Here is a 22,936-nt window from a genome sequence, read left to right on the forward strand (position 1 = left end):
GTAGCCTCTGTCATTGCTTGCTCTGGGGACCACAATGTGGAGGCTCTGCCCCTCACCGGGCCAGTTTCCCTTTGAACCTGCACACCCAGGGCTAGATGATGGCATGGGGGAGGGGCAGGTATATTAGGGCAGAGGGGCCAGGGTGATTTTCTTCCCCATTGTTGAATTTCTATCATTGTCACAATGATCTGGCATAGATGTTAATAATATCTGCCTATTTTCAGGGTAGAGAACAGACTACAGGGGAGAAACTGGGAAGCTAGGAGACAAGTGAGAAGAGTTTAGGTGAGGTGATGGTGACTCAAAGTGGGGCTGTGCTTTTTAAGACATCAAACATGACTGTCAGAAGCTCTGGGCCGCAGTCCTGGCTTTGTCACTGGGATGACCTGACCAATTCTGGCAAATCAGTTAATCATGTTGAGACTATTTCCTTGTCTACAGACCAGCAGAGACCACTAACTGTCCACTAAAACCCACTCCTCCCTTTGAGCACACCACTGGACTACACTTCCCAGCCTCCCTTGCCATCAGGTGTGCCATTGTGTTAGTCTCTGCAGGACAATGTGAGCTGCAGTGGGGAGGGTCTCCTGGCTCTCCTGGTACTTCGATGCTGGTGACAGCCCAGCCATGGGTGGTGGCAAAGACATGGGGAAGGAGCCTGAATCCCCTAATCGCTGTCTGGAAAACTGCCCACCAACCTAGACTTTGGCCTGGTCTGTTAGGGGAACAGAAAGCAAGCTTTTACTGTAGCTGAGTCACTGCCTATTCAGGACTACTTGTTAGAACAGTTTCACTCGCCCTCATTACATGAACAGAGATATAAGGGTTGAGTTTAGGGCAATAAAGCTTTATGCAAATCCTAGATATACGTGATGGACATTTTCCCAAAATATATGTGATGTCAGGGTCCCATCCTACAGTTATTTGAGAGGAACTTTTAGGAAATTCTCTTTCCAGGTGTTCAGTTTCACAAATCAGGATTTTTAAATTCTCCTTGAAGGGAGATCTTTTAATGTCCTAAAAACAGATTTTGTAGTTGAAGCCTTAAATATCACCTTACATGTGAATAGCATGCAACATACAATATCTTCTTTAATCCTCACAGTCCTGTAACAAAAGTGGGTCAGCTTTATCCCCATTTTATAGATGAGGAAAGTGAAGCTCAGTAAAGGTCAAGTGATTTGCTTGGAAGGAACATCGAGGCTTTCTAATGAGTTAAACAAGGATACAGACTCATCATCTAGTCTTACAACAAAAAAATGCTTCAAGAGCCTCACCCGGAGCCAGCTGAGAGTAGCTCCAGGCCTAGAAACAGTGAAAGGAGACCCTGGGTTGAGCCCCGTATGTAGTGGGGAATCAGGGATCTCTGCATAAACTCAGCTCAGAAAGGAAGCCACTGAGGAATCATCAGAGGGTTCTGCTTTGACCCAGAGCAGTTCCTTCTGCCAGGGAACCATCTTGCCTGACCATGCCCTCAGCTACATGGGCCATGTCCTGACACCATTCGTGCCAGAGTTGCAAAATTGGCTTATATAAGAAAGATCCCACCTGTGTGTGCACATACACATACACACTCCCCAAGTTAAATGTAGACCTGTTTTAAAACTATGCTTTCTAGTTATGTCCTGGTGTTAAGATGGCCTACAGGTTTCTTCCTGTGGGACAAGTCTAGTTATTGCAAGTGACTGCCTGGCATACTATGTTGTGAAAGATTGGGAGGATTTGTTGAGGTCTGCTGCTGCCGTATAGTCACTAAGTCATGTCTGAGCCTTGTAGCCCTGTGGACTGCAGCCCACCAGGCTCCTCTGTCCCTGAGATTTCCCAGGCGAGAGTACTGGAGTGGGTTGCCATTTCCTCCTCCAGGGGATCTTCCCAACCCAGGGATCAAACTTGCGTCTCCTGCTTGGCCGGCAGGTTCTTCACCACTGAGCCACCTGGGAAGACCTTACGAGGTCTAGGAGGTGGCAGGTTCATGCTGTGGACTGAATGTTTATGTCCCCCCCCACACACATTCCTATGTTGATGTTCTAACGTAATGGAATTGGGAGATGGGACCTTTGGAAGGTTAATTAGGCCATGAGGTCGGAGCCCTCATGGTAGGAGTAGTGTCCTAGAAAAGCAGATGAAACAGCTGGCCCTCTCGGAGGATACAAGATGTTCATCTGCAAACCAGGAAGAGTGCTCTCATTAGATCTTCCAGCACCTTGGACTTGGACTTCTCAGCCTCCAAAACCATGTGAAATAAGCCACCCAATCTATGGTAATTTATTATAGCTGTCTGAACTGCCGATGACAGATGGTTTGAAGATAGTTGAGCCAAGGAACCCAGAAATAGCTAAATCCTTCCCTGCCCCTCACACTCCTCCCCATGGGATTCCCTAGGAAGCAGATCCAGGGGAATGATAAGGGGAAAATTGGGCATTGCAAGATGGTAGACATAAATCCATATATCTATTTATATCCATATATAGATAAAGAGATAGATTGATAGATCTGCTCCCAGTTCCTGACACTGAACTCCTAAATCTCTTGGAATGTCCTGGGTGATGGGGTGTCTTTTGTTCTAATGAGATGACTCTGGCTGGACACCTGGATTGCTCTTGGATATGGGTGGTCACTAGAAAGACCAAGCCATGATCAGAAACTAGGAACTTTCAGCCCCTACCACCACCACCACCACCACCATCTTCCAGGGAGGGGAGAGGGACTGCAAATGGAGTTAATGATTGATCACACCTATGTGAGGAAACCTCTCTAAAAAATCCTAGAATTATGGGGCTTTGGAGAGCTTTTGGGTTGTTGAATACATCCATGTACTAGGAGGAGGACACATTCCAACTCCACAGGAATCGAAGCTCCTGTGCTCAAGACCCTCCCAGACCTCCCCTTATGTACCTTTTCATCTGTGTCCTTCATCATATCCTTTAGGAACATGTGCTGTGCTGTGCTTAGTCGCTCAGTCATGTCCAACTCTTTGAGACTCTATGGACTGTAGCCCGCCAGGCTCCTCTGTCCGTGGGGATTCTCCAGGCAAGAATACTGGAGTGGGTTGCCATGCCCTTCTCCAGGGTATCTTTGAACCCAGGGTTCGAACCCAGATCTCCCGCATTGCAGGCAGATTCTTTACCGTCTGAGCCACCTGGGGAAGCTTAGTACACATGTGACTCTAAGTATTTCCCTAAATTCTGTGAGCCACTCTAGCAAATAGTGGAAGCCAATCAGGGAGGAGGTCTTGGGACCCTCCAATGGGTAGCCAAGTTGAAGCTGTGAGTAACAAGGGGACATACTACTTGCAGTTGGCATCTGAAGTGTGGGGGGGTGGGGGGGCAGCCTTGTGGGACTGTGCCCTTAACCCCGTGGGATCTGATGCTATCTCCATGTGGTAGCATCAGGATTCAGTTAAATTGTAGGACACTCAGCTAGTGTCACAGAGAATCACTTGGTGTGGGAAAAATCCCACACACATCTGGTGTCAGAAGTGTGAGTGTTCTGAGTAAAGGAGGCATAGAGGAGAAAAGATTGGGTTTTTCAGCGCAGGCACTGCTGCCTGAGAGCTCCCTGGTAAGTCGGGGCTTAGGCTGTCAGCTGCACAGTCAACCAGTATTGGGGTGTGCAGCAAGAGGCTGGACAGACACGGAGTTGTGTGGAGTAGCACAGTGGTGCCCAAAGAAGAGGAGTGGGCAAGGTGACCCACTGGGATGCTGGAAAAAACAGTAACACGTGTTGTGAGCTGGGTAGCCCCATAAGGAGACCCTGAGACAAGGATTTGAGTGCAAGTAGTTTTATTTGGAAGGTGAAGAAAACACCGGTAGGGGGTGGGCAGGATGCCAGTCAGTGAAGTCTGCATTGTCAGCAGGCTACAGGACTTCCCTGGTGGTCCAGCGGCTAAGGCTCCTTGCTCCCAGTGCAGGCGGTCGGGCTTCCATCCCTGGTCAGGGAACTAGACCCCACATGCTGCAACTAAGAGTTCACATGGCATACCTAAATATTCCGGATGCTGCAACTAAAGATCTTATGTGCCACAATGAAAAGCGAAGATCCTGTGTGCTATAACTAAGATCTGGCACAGCCAAATAAATAACACTTAAAAAAAAAAAAAAAAAAGAAAGCTTACCACTGTGGGCAACTGGAGTTTAATTGCCCTGGAAAAAACTCTGAAAGCCTGTGTAAAACATGCTCCTCAAAGTTATATCCCACAGAGGGTGAGGGAGCCGGGTGTCTATAGTCCAGCTGTGATTGGCCCACAGCTCGAGAGCAGCTCCTGCAGGGTGTTAATTCCATGGCTCTTCCAACCTTCCATGAGAGGAAGCCTTCCATGGCGCCAGAGAACCTTCTGCTCCACTGTAAGTAGATGTCCCTTTTCAGTGTACGTGATGTTGGTAACACAGTGCTTTGGTATCTCACAGCAAAGTACTTGAGAACCGCCCAATTCGAAGTTGTCACACAGGTTTTTCTTATACTCGTAACTTGCTGACCTTATCATGGTGACAGTGACTCTGAGTTACGTGGTAGGTTAAAGATATATTTTTACATTATATTTACTCTATAAGATAAAGCAGTCTTCAAACAAGTTTTATTTTCTATATTTTTTTTAACTTTTTTATTTTGTATTAATTTTTGATTTACAGAAAAGTTGCAATGACAGTACAGAGTTCTCTTATCCCCTTTACCCAACTTCCTCTAATGTTAACATCTTCTACATAACCATAGTGAAGTGAAGAAGTGAAAGTCACTCAGCTGTGTCCGACTCCTTGTGACCCGATGGACTATACATCCCACGGACTTCTCCAGGCCAGAATACTAGAATGGGTAGCCTTTCCCTTCTCCAGGGGATCTTCCCAACCCAAGGATCAAACCCAGGTCTCCCACATTGCAGGCAGATTCTTTACCAGCTGAGCCACAAGAGAAGATCCATAACCATAGTAAAATGATCAAAAATAAGAAATTAATATTGGCGTAATATTAACTCAACCACAGACCCTACTTGAATTTCACCCATTTTAACACTAACGTTGCTTTTCTTTCCAAAATCTGGTCTAGGTTCTTACGTTGCATCTAGTTGTTTTCTCCACTGTTGTGGCTGTTGTTCACTCACTAAGTCATGTCAACTCCGTGACCCCCATGGACTGCAGGACACCAGGCTTCCCTGTCCCTTCAGTATCTCCCGGAGTTTGCTCCTTAGTTTCTCCTAAGCTGTAAGGGTTTATTGAAATACAATTAACACACAATCAACTGCACATATTAGAAGTGTACAGCTTGGTTAATCTTGACATTTGTATGGATATACACAATTGTTTCTTCCTTGGCCTACTGATGAAGGGTTGGGTTGTTTCCAGTTGGGGGCTACCACACATAAAGTAGCTAGGAACATTTCTGTAGAGTCTTTGTATGGACACATGCTCTCCTTTCTCCTAGGTAACTCTCAGGAAAGGAATGGCTGGATCATGTGGTTGGTATGTGGTTAACTTTTTAACTTGCCAAACTGTTTAAAAAAAAACTACTCATTTTTAAAATTTAGACTTGGGCGCGGTTTCTCCTTACTCTCCTGGGGTTATGATTTTCCTTTCATGCTGGTTGTAGGGCAACCTGAGATCTCATTTTGGGGTCTGTTCCCCCTTACACACAGTTATTCATTCTTTTATCTTAATTCTGTTGTTAAGGCCAAGCAAGTGGTTAATCTTGCTCCATCATTTTTCTTTGATAATAAACTATCCCTGAGCTTAGTGGATTTTGGTGGGGTTGGCCACACTGCAAGGCATGTGGCTCTTAGTTCCCCAACCAGGGATCTAACCTGCACCCCTTGAAATGGAAATGAGGAGTCTTAACCACTGGTTCACCAGGGAAGTCCCTTGCCAAACTTTCCCAAAGTGGTTTATAACACATAGTACTTTGGTATCTCATGGCAAAGTCCTTTATCAGATATATTTTCTCCCATTTTGTGGCTTGTCTTTCCATTCTCTTAACAGTGTCTTTGAAGAATAAATTTTAAAAATTTTAACTAAGTCCAATTTAACAATTTGTTCATACCGTACCAAAGTATGACCTATAAAAGAACAAATACCATCGACCCTTGAACAGGATGGGAGTTAGGGTTTCTGACCCTCTATGCAGTCAAAACGATGTGTAACTTTAGAGTCAGTCCTCTGTATCCATAGACTGTCCCACAGCAGTTCACACTTAGGGAAAAAAATCCACATATAAGTGGACCCACAAAGTTCAAACTTTATTGTTCAAAGGTCTACTGTTAATTTATATCTAAGAAATTTCCGCCTAACCCGAAGTCCAAAAGTTTTCTTCCCATGTTTTCTTCTGGAAGTTTTGTAGTTTAGGTTTTACATTTAGAACTATGATTCATTTTGAGTTTTTTTTTTTCTATGCTGTGAGTCACTGATCACAATTCAGTTTTTTACATATTGATATTTGATTGTTATAGCACCATTTGTTGAAAAAACTATTCTTTTACCACTGAATTGCTTTTGTACCTTTGTTGAGAATCAGTTGTCCGTAGATCAGTGGGTCTGCTCCTGGATTCTCCATTCTATTAATCTGTCTACCCTGATCCCATTCCACGCCAGGGAGGAGTAAGGTAATGTTTGTCTTCCGGGTTTATTCATCTTCTTCAAAGTTATCTTGGCTATTTTCTGTCTATTGTTTTTCCATATAAGTTTTAGGACCAGCTTGTCAGCTTAAAAAATATTACTGGAACTTTAATCAGTATTGAATTAAATCTATAGAGGATTTATGGGAACCGACATCTTAAGAACAGAATCTTATGATCCATGATTATGGTATATCTTTCCTTTTATTTAGGTCTTCTTTAATTTCTCTCAGAAGCATTTTAAAGCTTTCACTGTACAAATCTTACACATCTTTCATCAGTTATACCTAGGTATTTCACAGTTGTGATGTTATTATATATGGCATTTTCAATTTCTATTGCTAGTGTACAGAAATTGTTGATTTGAGTATATTGATCTTATTTCCCGAAACAATGCTGACTTATTAGACCTAGTGTGAACCTATCACACTATCAGCCTTTCGAGGATTAAACAGGATTTTTTTTTCAGTAGACCTGTGAATAACAGCAGTTTTACTTCTTCCAAAACTCATTTTGACATGAGTGAGGCAGTAACTGCTTTTCTATAAAGCACCCGTGCTCTTAAGGGTGTCTGAAGTATTTTTATCATTATGGGGGTTTTGTGACTGAAGCTGTGAACCTGTCTCCTTTTCCCTAAGAACAGCACACTCCTGCCATCCCACCCAATCTCTCTCTCTTCAAAAACAGTGAGGGCAGAAGCTCAGGATACTGTGACCAACTTGTGCAGACCTACCACTGGGCAAGACTGGCATGCCCACGAGGTCTGACTTGAGGGGTGTATCTGATTGTTCCCAATGGCTGCACATTGCCAGGAGGTCAGAAACTTCCTCATGGCATTTGGCCCTGCCAAGCTTCCAGAAGCATCCTGGGATGGAGATGGAGTATTCCCTGGAGAGGGCATACAGCCACTTTAGGACATATGCTACACTCTCCCAACTCTCTTTGCATTTTACTGAACAGGGAGTCAAGCATTTTGGCTTTAGAATAGGAGGGGTTCCAAGAGGGTCAACCACATCCCACCCCTTTAGTCCATCTGCTGTCTGGCTCCCGTGTTCATGTCACTGGCCTATATGAATTCTCAGGATAATCGATCTTTGGTATCAAAAGATATCTGGCCTTGCTGTCCCAGAAAACACCATGACCTTCTGGTAGGTGTCTCCAGCAAAAGTGATCCCACCACACCTCTCCCCCCTCTCCCAGGCATTGCCATGTGTCCTTTCTCCAAGACTCCCCATTCCCACTCCTACCCTCCCACCCCCAGATTTGTCTTCAGGTTTCAGGTCCTCTGGTCACTGCAGGTTGTCCTTCATGGGCAGCTTTAAGGATCTGAATTATGATCCACAGTTGGCACACACTTCCCCTTAGTAAAAGGCGTGATTCTTTCCCTTTAAAAAGACACAGAGAAAGAGAAAATGAAACTGGTCCCTTGGAAGGATGTGAGCCCCCCCATCCATGGAGAGGCACCCACAGGGGAGGAACAGGTACCTATTGGTTGTACTTCCCAGGGGAATCTACACTGGGTGAGGGGCCAAAACTGATGACCTCTAGAGTTTTCCCAACAAAACAGCCTGGTTCTAAGGACAGCCCTCTGCTATGCACCTAGTTTGGCTCATCAGACCCTCCAAACTGGTTTGTAAGAACTTCAAACACAAAACCCTAGTGCCTAAAAGATCATTCCAATAAGGACGATGAGGGTCAGAAAAATGACAGAATTTGCCTAAGGTCACCCTGATGCCCAGAATTCCAGCCCAGAGCCCCTGACCACAGTCTAGCATTCCTTCCATTGCTCGGATTCTTTCCTAAGAGTGGAACACGGGAAGACTCTCTGGTTCACTGTCGTAACCATTTGGAAGAAGGCATTTCATAAGAACTCCTTGCTTTGTGTGTCTAACAGTGTCTGCTGGCCATTATGGCATAACGTGTGTTTGCTCGTTGTCTGTCTTCCCCACCAAGACGTAAACTTGATGAAGGCAAGACTTCAATCTCTTTATTGATATTTCTTCTGTATTGTATTGCCTACACTGTTTCAGGTGTGTCCACAAATATCTGTCAAAGGAAGGAAGGCAGGAGGGAGGGCTCAGAGGGTCAAAGAGGCCTTTACACCCATCTGGTGGGTCTCCATGCCTTCTGCTTTTCACTCCTCCCCAGTCTACTGCCCCTGGCCTGTTCAGAGCCTCAGCTCTCACCTGACACTAAGCCTCCTTGTCTCCGTCCAGCCCCATCCAGCTCCTCCACCACAATGCCACAGAGTACCTCTTTAAAACACAAGAGCTACTTCCTGTTAAGCCCCTTTTGAGTGTCCAAAAGAAAATATTTGCAAAACACATACCTGATAAAGGATGTATGCCTAGAATATATAAAGGACTTTCAAAACTTAATAGAACAAAATAAGCAACCATTTTTAAAAATGTGTAAGAGATATGGATGAAGTACAGGAAAAGATGGCCAACATCTTGTCATTAAAGAAATGCAAATTCAAGCCACAAGGAAATACTCCTATTAGGTTGTCTAAAGCTGGAAAATAAAAGGGCCTTATAATACCAAATGTAGGACAATTAGATCCTACATATATTTTTGGTGGAAATACAAACTCGTACAACCATTTCAGAAAATAGTCTGGCAGCTTTTTATTAAGTTTTAGATATATTTACCAAGTGAGCTAGATATCCTGCACTAGATATTCATCAAAGAAGAATGAAAGTATATGGCTACATGAAGACCTATATGGGACTGCTTGTAGAACTTTATCCAAAATTGCCCAAACAGAGAACAACCCAAATGTCCCTCTCCTTGAAAGTGTATAAGCTGTGGTACATCCATTCAATGGACCATAAGTCAGCATTAGAAAGGAACAAACTGCTGATACAAGCAACAACATGGATGAACTCAAGAACAATGCAAAATGAAAGATACAAAATTCTATATACAGCATGATTCCATTTATATGACATTCTGGAAAAGGCAGAACTATAATGTTGGTAATCACATCAGTAGTTGCTCAGAGTTGGGAAAGGGGGAGGAAACTGACAATAAATGGCACAAGGAAACTTTTGAGGGTGATGGTAATAGTCTATATCTCGCTTATTTTGATATGACTATATACATTTGTCAAAACTCAGAACAGGAAAAAACTTATGCAGCTGTATACCTTAAAAGGATGAATTTTACTGGCTGTAGGTCGTACTATTATAAATCTCTTACAGAAGTCCTTCTGTGGCTTCTCACAGGTCGAATAAAGTCAGAGCAGCTTAGCTTCAGAATCAAGGCCTTTAAGAACTGACCTAGCCAACCCCACCTGCCTTATTCTCTGCTATTGCCCTTTACACACTGCATACATCATCCAAAATGAACTGTCTAGTGTTTTCCAGACATGCCCTGAGATTTTTTGCTTCCTTTCCTTTGCTCATGCACTTTCCATCACTCTATTTTTTTTCCTCCTCCCTGAAAGAGGTGAACCCTCGTGCAAAGAACATAGCTAGGAGCCCTGGGGAAAGGGACTCTGCACTGAACTTCCTGAGTCCCCTGTCCAAACTTCCAAATCTCCCACCAAAACAGCATGCAGAGGCCTAGGAGGTAAAAGGGAGTGACCGGGTATGGACAGGTGGGATGAGGAAGAGAATGCGGATCATGGTGAAGGCTGTTTGTTGCCTTAGCCTTCCTAGGCTCAAAAGGTCCTCCCTCCTGGTCTCATCCTCCAGAAGCCTGTAGGCTTAACAGACTTCCCCTACAGCCTGGATGTAGAAAAATCCTGGGCCCTACTGCCTCCTCCTCCTCATGCTGCCCTATAACTCTAGAGAAGGGGTTGAGTGTCTTCCCCAGAAAGCTGGGAGCCTCTCTGGAACAGAACTGCTGTCTGGCTGATTTTATTCTGCAATGTCCTAGTAGCCAGGATACACCTGGCATTTAGTAAGTGCTCGATTAACTTTTGAAGACTGCACACATGAATGCTATTGCCCAGCAGCAACTTTAGGAAATCCCATTCTCTCTCTCTGAATTTCAGTGGTCCCAATTGAAAAATATTGAGAGTAATTCCTAACTTTTAAAGTTACTGAATGGACTTCCCTGGTCCAGTGATTAAGAATCTGCCTTGCAATGCAGGGGACATGGGTTTTATTCCTGGCCAGGGACATAAGATCCCAACTGCAAACAACTAAGCCCAAGCACCACAGCTTCAGAGTCCATGCACCATGAAAGAACCCACATGACTGAACAAAAGATCATCATGCTGCAACTAAGACCCGACACAGACACAGAAGTAATGAAAAAGGATTTAAAGCTACTGTGTAAATGCATATAAAATCACTTTGAATATTATAAACTCCAATAATATAAGAATTTATTATTATTATTATAAAAATTGATTTTTATGATTTAAATTTCAGATTCCTGGACAAGGAATGGGACTTCAGTTTGAATTGTTAAAAAGTCAGTGTGCCTACTCAAGTAATTAGGAGGAAGTATTGATGTCTGCCGTTCACTTCAAATTTTATCAAACTGTAAGATAATTATGGGGAGGAACACGCAAATTTGGCCTTGGAGTACAAAACAAAGCAAGTCAAAGCCTAACGGAGTTCTTCCAAGAGAACGCACCGGTCATAGCAAACACCCTCTTCCAACAACACAAAAGAAGAATCTACACATGGACATTACCAGGTGGTCGACACCGAAATCAGATTGATTATATTCTTTGCAACCAAAGAAGGAGAAGCTCTATACAGTCAGCAAAAACAAAACTGGGAGCTGACTGTGGCTCAGATCATGAACTCCTTATTGCCAAATTCAGACTTAAATTGAAGAAAGAAAGGAAAACCACTAAACCATTCAGGTATGACCTAAATCAAATCTCTTACAATTATATAATGGAAGTGACAAATAGATTCAAGGGATTAGATATGATAGACAGAATGCTTGAAGAACTATGGACAGAGGTTCGTGACATTGTATAGGAGGCAGTGATCAAGACCATCCCCAAGAAAAAGAAATGCAAAAAGGCAAAATGGTTGTCTGACAAGGGCTTACAAATAGCTGAGAAAAAAATAGAAGCTAAAGGCAAAGGAGAAAAGGAAGATATACCCATTTGAATGCAGAGTTCCAAAAAATAGCAAGGAGAGATGAGAAAGCCTTCCTCAGTGATCAGTGCAAAGAAATAGAGGAAGATAACAGAATGGGAAAGACTAGAAATCTCTTCAAGAAAATTAGAGATACCAAGGGAACATTTTATGTAAAGATGAGCACAATGAAGGACAGAAATGGTATGGACCTAACAGGATCAAAAGATATTAAGAAGAGGTGGCAAGAATACACAGAAGAACTATACAAAAAAGATCTTCATGACCCAGATAACCACGATGGTGTGATCACTCACCTAGAGCCAGACATCCTGAAGTGTGAAGTCAAGTGGGCCTTAGGAAGCATCACTACAAACAAAGCTAGTGGAGGTGATAGAATTCCAGTTGAGCTATTTCAAATCCTAAAAGATGATGCTGTGAAAGTGCTGCACTCAAAATGCCAGCAAATTTGGAAACTCAGCAGTGCCCACAGGACTGAAAATGGTCAGTTTTCATTCCAATTCCAAAGAAAAGCAATGCCAAAGATTGTTCAAACTACTGCACAATTGCACTCATCCCACACCCTAGCAAAGCGATACTCAAAATTCTCCAAGCCAGGCTTCAACAGTATGTGAATCGTGAACCTCCAGATGTTCAAGCTGGATTTAGAAAAGGCAGAGGAACCAGAGACCAAGTTGGCAACATCTGTTGGATCATCGAAAAAGCAAGAGAGTTACAGAAAAACATCTATTTCTGCTTTATTGACTACACCAAAGCCTTTGACTGTGTGGATTACAACAAACTTTTGAAAATTCTTCAAGAAATGGGAATACCAGACCACCTTACCTGCCTCTTGAGAAATCTGTATGCAGGTCAGGAAGCAACAGTTAGAATTGGACACAGAACAACAGACTGGTTCCAAATAGGAAAAGGAGTACGTCAAGGCTGGATATTGTCACCCTGCTTATTTAACTTATAGGCAAAGTACATCATGCGAAATGCCCAGCTGGATGAAGCACAAGCTGGAATCGAGATTGCCAGGAGAAGTATCAATAACCTCAGATATGCACATGACACCACCCTTATGGCAGAAAGCTAAGAAGAACTAAAGAGCCTCTTGATGAAAGTGAAAGAGAAGAGTAAAAAAGTTGGCTTAAAACTCAACATTCAGAAAACTAAGATCATGGCATCCGGTCCCATCATTTCATGGCAAATAGATGGGGAAACAATGGAAACAGTGACAGACTTTATTTTTTTGGGCTCCAAAATCGCAGCAGACGGTGAGTGCAGCCATGAAATTAAAAGATGCTTGCTCCTTGGAAGAAAAGCTATGATCAACCTAGACAGCATATTAAAAAGCAGAGACATTACTTTACCAACAAAGGTCAGTCTAGTCAAAGCTATGGTTTTTCCAGTAGTCATGTATGGATGTGAGAGTTGGATTATAAAGAAAGTTGAGTGCTGAAGAATTGATGCTTTTGAACTGTGGTGTTGGAGAAGACTCTTGAGAGTCCCTTGGACTGCAAGGAGATCCAACCAGTCCACCCTAAAGAAAATCAGTCTTGAATATTCACTGGAAGGACTGATGTTGAAGCTGAAACTCCAATACTTTGGCCACCTGATGCAAAGAACTGACTCATTGGAAAAGACCCTGATGCTGGGAAAGATTGAAGGCAGGAGAAGGGGACAACAGAGGATGAGATGGATGGCATTACTGACTCAATGGGCATGAGTTTGAGTAAACTCCAGGAGTTGGTGATAGACAGGGAGACCTGGCGTGCTGCAGACAGATTGACTGAACTGAACTGAAGATAATTAGAGATGGGTAGGAGGATGATAGATAATAGACAGGTGATTAATAGATGGGTAGATAGATATGTCAGAAACCAAGAAGAGTGAAACATTAATGACTAGAATCTAAGTGATGCACATACAGGGGTACACTGTAAAATCCTTTCTATTTTGGTGTATTAAAAGTTTGGTGTTTAAAAGTTTTCATAATAGAACATCAACTGAAAAACTTAGGAAAAATAAGCTTCTGACAGATTGAACTGGATGTTTCCTTGCACACAGTTATCCAGACTCTGATCCATTTAATCAGTTAATACACTGACTTGTCCTTTAACAAATATGCATTGAGCTCCTTCTATGCATGCCAGCTAGACACTGGAGATGGAGAATAGAGAAGTTCTGTTTAGTAGGGACCACAGGAATATGAACAAATAATTAAAATATGATGAGAAAATGCTCCGATCTGGGAAGGCTCAAGAGGCTGAAAATAAAGAAATGTCGTCTGGAAAAATCAGGGAAGGCTTCATGTTTAAGTGAAGTCGTAGAAGATAAATAGGAATTTTCCAGATAGAAACTAAGAGAAGAGTGTTTCAAGAACAGATTACAGTGTGGTGAAAGCACAGGGTGGTACACAGCATGGCCTGGTTGGAGTGCAAAGTGGACACGTCTATACAGCCAGAGGGTGGCCAGATGGAGTAAGGGGACGAGGTTGTAAATGCCAGGAAGGTAACTGGGGGTGGGGGGGGAACTTGGTCCATTGGTTGGTCAACCACATTTTAGAAGCACCTATGGTGCGCACAGGTCTAAAAAATGAAACACAAAAGGCTGCCTTTCCCACACAGGAGTCAAATCCCAGGCTGCCTAGCTGGAAGCCCAGAACCTGTGGTTTGGCAGGAAGAAGCAGGTGAGGCTTGGGAGTGACAGGTAAGAAAGATTGGCTGTCACTACACATTTCAGAAGGAGATTTTACAACTCTTTCACACATATACACCCTCTCTCGCCTGGACTGAAGACAGCAAACTGTTCAAGGCCATGTTGTGTTTCCTACCCAGTCTTAAGTTGCTCAGTTGTGTCCAACTCTTTGTGACCCTGTGGATTACAGCTTGCCAGGCTCCCCTGTCCATGGGATTCTCTAGGAAGAATACTGGAGTGGGTTGCCACACCCATGGCCTCTCGAAACCTGCCAAGGAGGAGAGGCTGAAGTTCAGGTTCTGACTCAGAGCCCTGGTCCCCACCCTACCTGCTATTTGGCTGCAGGCCTCTGACCCATTTCCATCACCTCTACCCCTCTGCACCTCATTTTCTCCCTATATGGGAAGATAGGAGGAGGGCATGTGGGTGTTAAGAGTTGGACATGACTGCAGCAACTGAGCACGCATGCACACACATGCAGAGAGAGCCCTGACAATCCCCACAGTCTGTGAACTCTGCACTTTTCCACCCGCACACACTGGATTGTGGTCACCACCCTGGAGCCAAAGGCAGGGATTAACAATAGCACATCAACACGGAGGAGTTGTGAGGGTCCAATGAGAAAGCCTGCATCCTTCCAGATCCCATTTGTTCTCATTAATTCTTTACTTCTGCCTTAGTTTTAAATTTACTCTGATTTTTTTAAACTTCTAGAATCAAATGATTGCCTCTGTTGGTTTCAATTCTTCTAATTTAATATTAAAAGCAATTAAAACTATGAATTCTAAAACTATGAATTTTGGCAGTATTATATAGGTTTTGATACAGTTTTCATTGCAATTAACTTCTAAATGAATTGTAATGTCAAACTAGATTTTCTCTTAGATCCAAGAGCTTTGAAGAATTCTTACTATTTTTCAAGTACTGGGTTTTGAGGGTTATCCTTTTATTATTAAGTCTTCTTTTATTGTACTCTGTTTAGAAAGAGTAACCTAAAATTTTCTATGTAGGGTATTTTTAATTTAGATATTTTTAATGAGATCTTCTTAGAAGATCAACTTTTATAAATGTTCCATGAGTATCTGAAAATCATGTGGAGTAAAATATACCTATTCAAATCCTCCAAATAAATATTTATGTCCTTATCTGTCAAACTCTCAGACAGGTCTATTAAGAATTCCCATTATGATTGTGGAGGTTTGTCACTGGTATTTTGGGTGTGTGAAGGTTCGTGGTGTTTATAACTGCTTTGTGGATTTTATTATTTATCTTGATAAAATATTCATCTTTGTCCCATTTAGTATTTTACCTTAAATTCTATTTTGCTTGGTATTTGTATTACCATTTTTTCTTTTTGCTGTTTGAGAAGGAGAATTTCCTCCATCCTGGTAAATCACAGCTAGATATATTCTTATATTTCGTGTCATCTTCTCCTTTCTTGAGCTCTTAAGCTAATTCATTTTTCACTTGATTGGAGTATATCCCCAGTAATATTTTCAGAAAAGATATATTTGGTATATATCCCAAATCCCTTTGCATCTCTATTTGCACATGAATGATAGTTTGGCTACATACAGAATTCTATAGTCTCAAGTCTTTTTCACGTTGTATAAACAGTGTTTTCTATCATTCATGTTTCAGAGGAGAGGCCCCAAATATGTTTGATTGCCTTTTATTTATATTGTAGGTTATCTTCTTAGGTCTCATATTTGTAAGATTTTTATTTTACCTTTGAAACTCAGAAATTTCACTACATTTTTAGTGGATTGAATACATATACTAGCCCCCATCCCTCCTGAAATCTCACTAAAACAGGAGTAAAGGAATACAAATTTGAAATCAAATACCCACAAGGACAAAAAGGATAGACACAGCAGCAGTAAGAATATTTTGGAAGTTGAAAAGCAGATGGAAGAACAGTAACTATGTTAGCATACTCAAGAAAGCTAAATCCCAAGGCAGCAGAAGTTAAAGCTAAGAATTCCCTCACTCCAAATATCCAGGTACTGGCAGCGCCAGGTACCTCTGGCAGTGGGAGTGAAGGCAGAACCAAAACAGGGCTACTGATTGAAACTCTGTGTAATATCAGCTTCCCTCTCCACTCTCTGCAGCCAGAGGAGTGCCCTTAATAAATGAAGACTGCAAAACTGATTCTCTGGAGGCAGAGAAGTTTTCTGTACAGGATGATACCAGGCGGAGTCGATGTTATGAGTATCCTATTTATTAATAAAACAGGGAATCAAATGGGAGTTCGGTCACTAAATATTGAGATCTCTAGGTTCTTCTCCTCCACATAAAGCTCTGGCACCCACGTTTACATCTCGCAGAACTTTCTCTGGCCAAAGCCAAGAGGAAAACATCTAACATCACTGACATTGAAATTTCCCCAGTGAAAATACCCAGCTTGGTCATGTTATGGTTAAACCCATGAACAACAAGTGCTCCAGGGGGAGAACAAAAAGTGCCTCAGAGTCTTCAGCAGGATTTTCAGCTGGACATGAGTGCCCAGGTAAAGATCACCAGAGGGGCTTCCCTGGTCCAGTGGTTAAGAATCCACCTTGCAATGCAGTGGATGCCGGTTCAATCCCTGGTCCTGAAAGATTCCACACGACTCGAGGCAACTAAGCCTGTGTGCCACGACTACTGTGCCCACACTCTAGAGCCCGTGACCGCAGCTGCTGAAGTCTGCGCACCCTAGAGCCCACGCTCTGCAGCAAGAGAAGCCACTGCAATGAGAATACTGCTCTGCAACTGAAGACTAGACCCCACTCTCCACAACTAGAGAAAGTGCATGTGCAGCAATGAAGACCCAGTGCAGCCAATACATAAATAAATTAGCAAAGTGATTACCAGATATTTGAGAACATTTCTTCGTATGGGAGACTGAAGCCAAAACAAACACATGGGGAATAGAGAGAGAGAGAGACAATGACAGGAAAACTTGTCTTAATAATATCTTCAAAGGATGAGAAAGCATTGTATCCGTGAAATAAAAGCATGCTGTTACTAAAAGGAACACTCAGAAGACAAAAATAACTCTTAGAAATTCAAATATGAACTCAGAAATGAAAACCTCAGTGAATGAATGAGAGAATATTTCTCATCACCTGAAAACAGCTCAGTCGTATCCAGGGCAGAACCGAGCACAAACCAGGCCTTTCAAATGAACCAATAAATGAAAGAGAAAGAAATCCTTCTTCCCAATTTATGACCTACCTTCTGTGCCTCATGGCATAGTCCTCCATACCCAAGAGCCCAACTGAGTCAGGACTTCATGAACAATGAACTTGAGCCCCAGGGAGAATGATATACCAGCCTGACCATCAGACTCTCACAGGCATCTGCTGGTTAGCTCCCATTCAGTAACATTCATAAGCCTTAATTATACCTGGCCATGTACTATAGGGTATAAAGTATTCCCCTTTAATAGATGGAAAAACTGAGGTCTATCTAAAAGCAGCTTCAAGAGTTCCTGTCCTTTTTTTTGTTTTTTGTTTTTTATTCTAATGATAAAAGTCATGTTTATTTGGAAAAATTCAAACATTTCAGAAATAAAACAAGGCAGAATGCCAAAGACCCTCCAGGTTTAACTATGGTCAACAGTTTGGGGCCTAGTCCTCCATAGTATCATCTATGCATATGGCAGTGCATTTTAAAAAAAGGTGAAATTCCTCTCTTTCCTTTATACATTTAATATGTCACTATAATTGAATGTTAAACAATAACCACAAAAAAGAATTGGTGTTATATCAAGCTAGTCAGAATCTCCAAGGTATAAAAAAATGCTTTGCTTGGAGTGGGGGAGAATTTTCTATTATAGTACAATCATTATATCATAAAATTAACCACGTTTAGTGCATTCACAATGTCAGGATTTCTTAAAGTCTAATAAACAAAGCATTTCTAAATAAAGGAGCCATTACCTTTAAAGACACTACTTTAAAAACATGCTGGTTTCTGTAAGTTCTCACTTTGGCAATGCATCTTTAATGGGATTGTTATTCTCCTATTTTTTAATATTCACATGTACTTAACTCTTTCAAACAAAGTTTATAATAAATGTATTCAATTCACCCTACCAATCCCCTTATAATTTGATAAAAATGGCATTAAATGTATATATCAGACAAAAACCACTACAATATTGTAAAGTAATTAGCCTCCAACTAATAAAAATAAATAAATAAAAAGAAAAAAAATGTGTATATCAATGGGAAGAACTACTATTTTTCCAATATCATCTTCCCATCCATGAACATGGTATTCTCTCCAGTTATTCAGGCCTTTTTTTAAACATCTTTTAGTAAAGGTTTATGGTTTTTTTTTTTTTTCATTTAAGCCTTAAATATACTTTATTAAGTTTATCCCAGTGTATTTTATTGTTTGTGCCTAATAGGAATGGAATCATGTTCTTTTTCTCAATTAAGTTTTCTATTTGTTGTGGTAACAGAGGAAACTATTTATGCACATTACTGCACTAGCTTTCTTGGTGTTACAGTTTTAAAATGAACTCTCTCGGATTTCTTTAGGTAACTACACATATCATTATAAATTGTGATGATTTTGCTTTTCTTTACTAATATTTTTATTCCTTGTCTTACTATGTTTGCTGGAACCTCCAGAACAATGTTGAATAATCCCAGTGATATAAGCATCTCTGTTTTGTTCTTGACTTCATGAGAAATCTTTAGTATTTTACTCTCACATTTAATGTTTCTGACCTCCTTTTTCAAAGCTCCCACCTTCCCTCAGGACTCGAATGTCTCCCTATTTCTCTACAGTCTGTATCAAATCTCTGTCTCAGTAGAAGCTTTTCCGTGGGTCTTTGACAACAGAGGGTGGTTTAAGCCGTTCTAGTTTCTTTTCCTGGATCACGTGCGTTTCCAGCCTCTGTAAAAAACTTAACCCTTGTATTAACGAGACAGAATTCTGTCAAGGCACAGCAGAAGCTAAGGGCAAGGGAGGCCGGCACTTACAACATACCTACAGAATGTCATCCACAGGGCAGGGCACATTTACATGCATGATCTCCTTTAATACTTAAAGCAGACTCTACAAGGTGGTTATTTTGTTTACTCTCACTTTTCAGATGAAAGTCTGTCTCCAAGTAACATGTCCCATGCCACACAGCTAAGTAGTAGATACAGAATTCTAAGCCAGATTACAAGGGAAATCCTATAACTCTCACAGGCCTGAATGTTGGGTGTTTTAACAGTGGCGAAGGGAAAAATTTATACCAGAAGGGAGGCAGATGTGCAGGGGGTGGAAATTGAGGGTCCAGTGGGAGTGGGCCATCCTCCTCTCCTCTAGAGCCCTTTGCTGAGCAAACAGTATGTAGGATGGGGCTTTGCTGACAGGTGGCAGGGGAGGGGTGACCTTGCCAGAATCAGAGTATTGCACTCTTCCCAGCTCGCCATCCCCCAAACCCTTACATGGGCACTGGGGTGTGGAAAGGGCCCTGATCTAGGAGGAAAGGACTGGAGTCTAGCCCCAGTTCCAACACCATCAGCTGTGTGACCTTGGGCAAGGGGCTGCACTCTCGGGTTCTGGTTGAACACCTGTAGAAGAAGGCTAGCCACCTTGTTTAGAAAGGGCAAGAACACACTTTTGCACACAAAAGTGGTCCGCGTGGGCATTCAGTTAAACAAGGAAGATGAATCCATGCATTTACCTCTATTCCTTCCTGCAATTCACTGAATGAACTATAAAGGAATTATTTTAAAATAGATGAACAAGTAAGTGAGAAGAGGTATCAGGACAAGGGTGTTTACACATTTCAAGGAAATGCACAGTGCAGGGAATCATCCGCAGAGCTGAGAGGGCCTAAGAGCAAGCTGCCTGCAGCATGGGAGCCAATGAGAAGCTTGCCAGCTCCTGCCACAAACCCCAGAGAGGCCCGGAAATTAGAGCCACCAGTATCCCAAAACACAGGCACAAAACTGCTGAAAACAAGAGGAAAGTCAGACCCTCTGCACCACACACACTCCGCCCACCCAGCAGGAGGCCGGAGGGTTAGTACTGAGAGACAGTCAGGGTGGCAGTGGGGAAGCTCAGTGGATGGTGGGCAGACAGGCACTTTAATAAGAACAGAGGGAGTAGGTGAGGTCCATATACTGACTTAGACTCCTCAACCCTCCTTCCCCTAAACGCCAGCAATCACATTCACCACCATCCCTACCCCCCAGGATATAGGATTCTTATCTAGAGAAGCTGAAAGGTGCCACCGAAAATGCCTAGAAATACTGATTTTAAGGTCTCCCAATGAAATGACCAGATCCCCATCTTCACTCCCAGTGAAGCCCTACCCAGACCTATAGCATTTCTTAGTGCTTTCTTCTCAGCTGTGAACAAGTGAAAGAAAAAAGGGGAACTGGGAAGAAGTGGAGACAATGCAGGGAGCAAAAGGAAAAGGGAAGAAGACTGTTATTGTCATCCTTAAATGAAAGAACACCCTGCATACAGAACCAGGGGCTAGTAGAAGATAAAAATGCAATCTACACTATAAAAGAACCCTTGGAAACTTAAAAAGATGAAATTCAAATTTTTTTTCATTTATTTTTATTAGTTGGAGGCTAATTACTTTACAATATTGTAGTGGTTTTTGTCATACATTGACACGAATTAGCCGAAATTCAAATTTTTAAAAGGCAGTAGCAGGGTCTGAAATGTTAAAAAAAAAAAAAAAAAAAGGTAGAACAAAAAAGACAGAAATAAGAAACAAGGAAAAAAAGAAGAATAGAGCATTAAGCCAGAGTGTCTACGATTCATCTAAAAAAGAGAGGAGAGAACACAGAAGACAGGAAATCACCAAAGACAAAAACACAAAAAATTTTTCCAGAATAGAAGGCCCTAAGTTTCCGGAAGGAAGGAACACGTCAAGGACCCAAAGCAATGGATAAAAACAAACTCACACTAGACCCATCATCTAAGACTTCCCTGGTGGCTCAAAAGGTAAAGAATCTGCCTGCAATGCAGGAGTCCTGGGTTCAGTCCCTGGGTTGGGAAGGTCCTCTGGAGAAGGGAATGACTATCCACTCCAGTATTCTTGCCTAGAGAATTCCATGGACAGAGGAGCCTGGCGGGCTACAGTCTATGGGATCACAAAGAGTCGGACACGACTGAATAACTAGCACTTTCACATTCTTTTCAGACCTGTTATCATGAAATTTCAGTACACAAGGGACAGAGGGACAGAAAGAGGATCCTACAGACTTCCAGATAGAATGGTGCAGCTTGCCCACAAAGGACAGGAAAACCAAGATGGCATCGAAATTCTTAACAACCATGCCTGAAGGTCAAAGGCAATGGAGCGAAGCCTTCAAGATTCTCAGGAAAAATTATTTTCCAACTAAAATTTTATTTCCAACCAAACTACTGATCAACTGTGCAGGGAGGAAAAAGAATCCTTTTCAGGCATGCAGTCTATCAGCAATGTCACCTCCCATTATCCTTTCTAAGGAAGCCATAAAAGCATGGGTGTCAATCAAGAAGGAAGACATAGGTCCACTTTGATTAAAGACACATATATATCTATACACAAAAGCTGGTTTTCCCTGAGAGATCTGGTCCCACAGAATATGGTCTTCATGCCCTCACCAGAATTTCCAGCAATGGAATTTCCAATTCTAAAGTTCACGTTTATTCACCTTTTAACATTTCTCAAATTGAGATTATATGGCAACTGATGGCATGGCATCTTAGGTCAGTAAAACATGGAGGCCGCTAACATTCACAGACAGTTTTACAGTTAGCCATGGTATTCCATGCATATTTTCTCTTAGGTTTCCCAACTTCCTGAGATGAGTTTTACCAACCCTGTTTTCAACACCAAGAAATAAATGCCCCATGGTGACGGCACTCAAGGCAATCCTAGACTGTATGGGTTGTGGGTGAGGGAGGCAGCGTCCATTGAGTTCCTTTTCTCCTTACCACAGCTATGGACAGAGTATCTCCCAGTCCTCCACTCATCTGACAGCTGAGGGAAATGAGGCTCACAGAGGTTGATCGATGCGCGCTACCTCCCACAGCCAGTACACATCAGAGTCAGGATCTGAATTCTTACCATTGCCACAGCTGTTTGGCTGGCCCTAGGGACAGCAGCTGTGTTCCCATGGGAACCAAGCATGAGAACACCCCCACCCAGCCTAGAGTAAGCCCCTCTGCTGAAGCTCCAGCGACACTCACTGCATGATCCTCTCCCGGACTGGGTCCGAGGGGTACCGCTTGGATCCACCCATGAACAGGGACCGGTATCGCTGCCGATGGTCCTTTGTCTCCAACAGCTGGGTGTTGAGGTAGCGACCCACCCCTACCGGGTTCTGCACCAGAGAGGGGAGGCAGGACATTAGCAAGTTGGATGCCTGGCCTGGAGACTCGATCTCCGGTCTCCCCCTCATCTCCCTATTCCATCTGTTACCGATTGAATTACGTTCCCCAAAGAGATAGGTGGAGTCCTAACCCCCAGGACCTCAGAGTGTGAGCTTATCTAGAAATAGCTACAGGTGTTACCGGTTAAGATGAGCTCATACTGGAGTAGGGAGGGTCCTTCTTCCAATGTGACCAGTGTCCTCATAAGCAGAGACACACA

General features: G+C 42.5%; 1 protein-coding gene across 1 annotated transcript in view; it reads right to left on the reverse strand.

Annotated features, from left to right (window-relative positions):
- Window positions 1-6,783: 6,783 nt before the first annotated feature.
- Window positions 6,784-22,936, reverse strand: part of CIMAP2 (ciliary microtubule associated protein 2) — a 30,112-nt gene continuing 13,959 nt past the window's right edge. The window contains exons 9-10 of the mRNA XM_020871442.2: window positions 22,534-22,667; window positions 6,784-7,983 (exon numbers count right to left, since the gene is read on the reverse strand). Coding sequence (XP_020727101.1) covers window positions 7,917-7,983; window positions 22,534-22,667 — 201 coding nt within the window. The 3' untranslated portion in view covers window positions 6,784-7,916. The remainder of the gene's footprint in view (window positions 7,984-22,533; window positions 22,668-22,936) is intronic.

This window comes from Odocoileus virginianus, chromosome 5 (assembly GCF_023699985.2).
Source record: "Odocoileus virginianus isolate 20LAN1187 ecotype Illinois chromosome 5, Ovbor_1.2, whole genome shotgun sequence".
NCBI classification, from domain to species: domain Eukaryota; kingdom Metazoa; phylum Chordata; class Mammalia; order Artiodactyla; family Cervidae; genus Odocoileus; species Odocoileus virginianus.